Source organism: Austrofundulus limnaeus, unplaced genomic scaffold (genome assembly GCF_001266775.1).
Source record: "Austrofundulus limnaeus strain Quisiro unplaced genomic scaffold, Austrofundulus_limnaeus-1.0 Scaffold677, whole genome shotgun sequence".
Lineage (NCBI taxonomy): Eukaryota > Metazoa > Chordata > Actinopteri > Cyprinodontiformes > Rivulidae > Austrofundulus > Austrofundulus limnaeus.
Genome location: NW_013953079.1, coordinates 60,350 through 64,014, shown reverse-complemented (window position 1 = coordinate 64,014; position 3,665 = coordinate 60,350). Strand labels below are relative to the sequence as shown.

The following is a 3,665-nucleotide window of genomic DNA, read 5'->3' as shown; positions in this document are numbered from 1 at the left end:
ATCTCCAGAAATCAATTTAAAGGGTAATAAAATAATTGCTGATGTAATATTTTCCCTATAATATTAAAAAAACACAAAATAAGTTTAAATAGGTATTTATATTTGTGTATACATGGTTTATATTGTCAAAAAGCCTGTGTTTTTAGGGTTATTAACGAAGTTCATGTACTCAGAACAGTAATATTTGGGGTCACAAGTTTTTGCCATGGATATTTTGTGGGTCAGAAGACCAAACGTTTGGGAACCACTGCTATACGCTGACACCTATTGGGGAAWTGGCCAAACAACGCTTCTGTCGAGAACAACCAGAATCACCAAACACCCCACTCACCCCGGTTACAGCATGTTCTCTCTCCTACCCTCAGGCAGAAGATACCACCGTCTGTCCTGCAGAACAGTAAGGTTCTGTGGCAGACTCTTCCCCACGGCCATCAGACGTATGAACACTGCATAATACCCAAGTCTGAATTACAATCTTATCTACCTGCTCAGAATTATTTTCATTGCACAGCTGCTGACTAGGGATGCATGATATATCGGCATTGACACCGGTATCGGCTGATATTGGTAATTTTTTAGAACATCAGAATCAGCCCAGTATGTAAAACGGGGCCGATATTAACATCCGATATTGATTTTCCATTTTTTAGGTTTGTTTTTCTGTTTTGGGAGGCAAAACGGTTGGTTGAGTTGTATCTGTTTGATCATAATAGTGATAGTAACGCTGCGTAGCCAGGAATAACTGAAGTACAGCCATGTCAGAGGTCTGGTCATTTATTTATGGTATCGAAAAAAGACACAAGAGTGTTTGTGCGTATATGTATAATATAATTTGTGTGTTTATGTAATATCGGTAAATATCAGTTATCGGCCATAACACCAATAATAATATCGGATATCGATTTCGGCTGAAATTTTCATATCGGTGCATCTCTACTGCTAACCAAACACTTCCTGACTCTGGAAAAACTTCAAAACCAACAATATAACTGTAGCTCATCTACCTGTTCGTTGTTTCTGCACACATACATTGCACAAATGCAAATGTATGCACCTTACTATATATTTTTTTATTTATACCACCTCAACCTCGAATTTATCTGGATTCTACCTCACTCTTTTTCTACTTTATTTTAGTTTTATTACCATATTTTTTCTGATTTGTTTTTATATGCCAAACATGCTTTGTTTGATTTAGCTTTTCGAACTTTACTTTATAGTTTATCAAGCAGTTTAAGTCGTGCGCTAATCTGCATCGTAATTTTGTTCTACAGTGCATCCCTGATGTTATGTTTGAACGACGATAAAGAGAATCTGAATCTGAAGCAGCTCTGTTGTCCTCCATCTGCATTTTCAGTTACAGTCATTTATAACTTCTCTCTGACAACGCGCTCCGGTTTCATTTAAAAGGGCTGATTGTCAAAGATATAAGATTAACCTTCAGAGTGGATAGGAGCTTGCAGCTTCGGACTGGAACATCTAATAAACGCCATCATTTACCCAGTATGCTTTGCGGCGTTAATAAAGCGTCACCATCCGTGTGAAAATATATTATCTTGTTTTGATAAAAACAAAAACAGCCTACAGTATTTTTGCAGTCTTTGTTTTACAGTTGAAGTAAATGTTTATCAATGTCTAATATTACAACTAGTCAGGGTTCCCTTTAAGAAATCAGTGATATAAGGCAGACCATAATAGAACCAGTCAGGATTAAACTAAAATCCTAATTTTACCTGGTAGCCTGCAGCTTGACTCAGCTGCTGTTGAGCACTCTGAACGCAGGAGTCTGCACTCTCCACGTTAGCTTCTATACTGTCTGCAGGACAACAAATAAACACAAATTACTGCTGAGATCTGAACAGATTTGATATAAAATCAGATTCTAAAAGGAACCCATCGAGCAGCTCAGGAAGTCAACTTCTAAACACCAACTGAAGCTCATAATTTATGGAAATGAACCACCTGCATTTGCTTTAACTTAGTTACCTGTTTATTGACAACGCAGCAATGTTCTGCTGCAGTTTAGGTAAGCTGAGAAACAAAACAGCTCCAACACAAGCTTTCCTTTAAAAAAATATCTTATATCATCCACTTCAGTGTCTCTTTCCTGCAGTCTCAAACCCCAGCTGATCGTGTGTAATGGGTNGATCAAAAAGACTTTGTGTCTGGATATAAAGTTTTAAAACTTGGTAAGATGGACATTTTTTGCAGTGTAGGACGGGGGATTGAAACAAAATAACTTCCTTTAAAYACACAACTTTTACTCACTGGTATTTTATATTGTACTGAATGTGAAGATATTGTTTTAGAACAGGAAATTAAATGTCTTTGACTTTCCGTCCTWTTGCTTTAGCTGTGAAAAACAATGACGAAAGAAAAGAAAAGATGCAAAAGCTGACTGAGGCTCACCTATCATGTCTCCCTGCTCGTGGACCATCACGCCCAGGTCCTTAAAGATGTCATTAATGTCCGTGATATCAGACTACACAAGAAGCAGAAAGACATCCGGTTCATGTTAGATGTTTCGCACAGAGCTGAGGGGTTCTCTTCAAATAAAGCCTGTGGATATTTTAATTGTGTTTGATACCTCCAGCTGCCTGATGGCAGACTCCCTCTCCTGGATCTGCTTCAGGTCCTCGTCAGTGAAAACCTCGGCCTCGGCCTGCACCTGGGCGTAACTGCAGGAAAACGTGCATTTAAAACTTTCACTATATTAATGAGAGGAAGGAAAAAAAAACAAGAAGGATGGATTTACCTCGGAGGTGCAATTCCAAAAGTATCTTCAGACTGACCCCCCTGTTAGAGAAGAGCTCAAGTTAAAAGTTTTCTGTCTCACATTTTAAAAAGAGATTTGTTTTTTTGAACTCTACCAGTAATTTAGCCAGCCCAGAGAGCAAATAAACATGCAGCACCTTATTAAATACAATTTTTTTTGTTTGGTGAGGTAAGCTGAGAAGGTTGCCAAGTGAGATGGAACAAAAAAGAGACACGTTTATGTGACCTCCTTAAGTCCTAAAAGGCTCGATATTTGTCAAATGATAATAATGATGCAACTTGTCATCCAAAAAAATTAAATTAAAAAAAAAAACACTCACCGTGGATACCCTGGAGCTGGCTCGGACCCGAGCCACATATTCTCTCTCTCTGTCGGCTGCCTGCCGCTGCGTCGCCTGGAAGCTGTTCAGAGCGGCTGAAAAGTCGTTCAGCAGACGCTCTCTCTGTAGCTTTCTCTGTCGCTAACACCACAACGGGAAGAAATGTTATCAGAGAAACGAAGAACTGGCATTAAGTGTGATAATTTACCGATCGGAGCAGAGCCTTGAAGTGATCTGGTACCTGATCGTGTCCGACGGGAAGAGCAGCGAACGACTTCATGAGTCTGTCAGTCTCCTTTGCCAGCAGGTTGCCTTGTTGCTGCTTCTGCTGACTGTCAAACACAAAGATTCTTTGAGTTTACTAAAGTAGAGCTGTTTTTACTGAGGCATCTAATACAGAGACTGAACAAAACCTTTGAAATATGGGTTCTGTGGAAAAATGAACAATTAATATCTTACCTGCTGCAGATAGAGCTTTGAAAAGCTTCAGTTCGGAGAAACTAAATTTTATTCTGACCAGGCTCTAAACTCTAGTCCATAGAGACTTTTATATACTCTACTATAATATAT

General features: G+C 38.9%; 1 protein-coding gene across 1 annotated transcript in view; it reads right to left on the bottom strand.

The window, feature by feature from the left end:
- Nucleotides 1-1,733: 1,733 nt before the first annotated feature.
- stx7l (syntaxin 7-like) overlaps nucleotides 1,734-3,665 on the bottom strand; it is a gene marked incomplete at both ends in the record, with an annotated part of 4,498 nt that continues 2,566 nt past the window's right edge. The window contains 6 exon segments of the mRNA XM_014027722.1: nucleotides 1,734-1,816; nucleotides 2,410-2,482; nucleotides 2,588-2,678; nucleotides 2,756-2,796; nucleotides 3,096-3,236; nucleotides 3,337-3,427. Of these exon segments, the coding sequence (XP_013883176.1) occupies nucleotides 1,734-1,816; nucleotides 2,410-2,482; nucleotides 2,588-2,678; nucleotides 2,756-2,796; nucleotides 3,096-3,236; nucleotides 3,337-3,427 (520 nt within the window).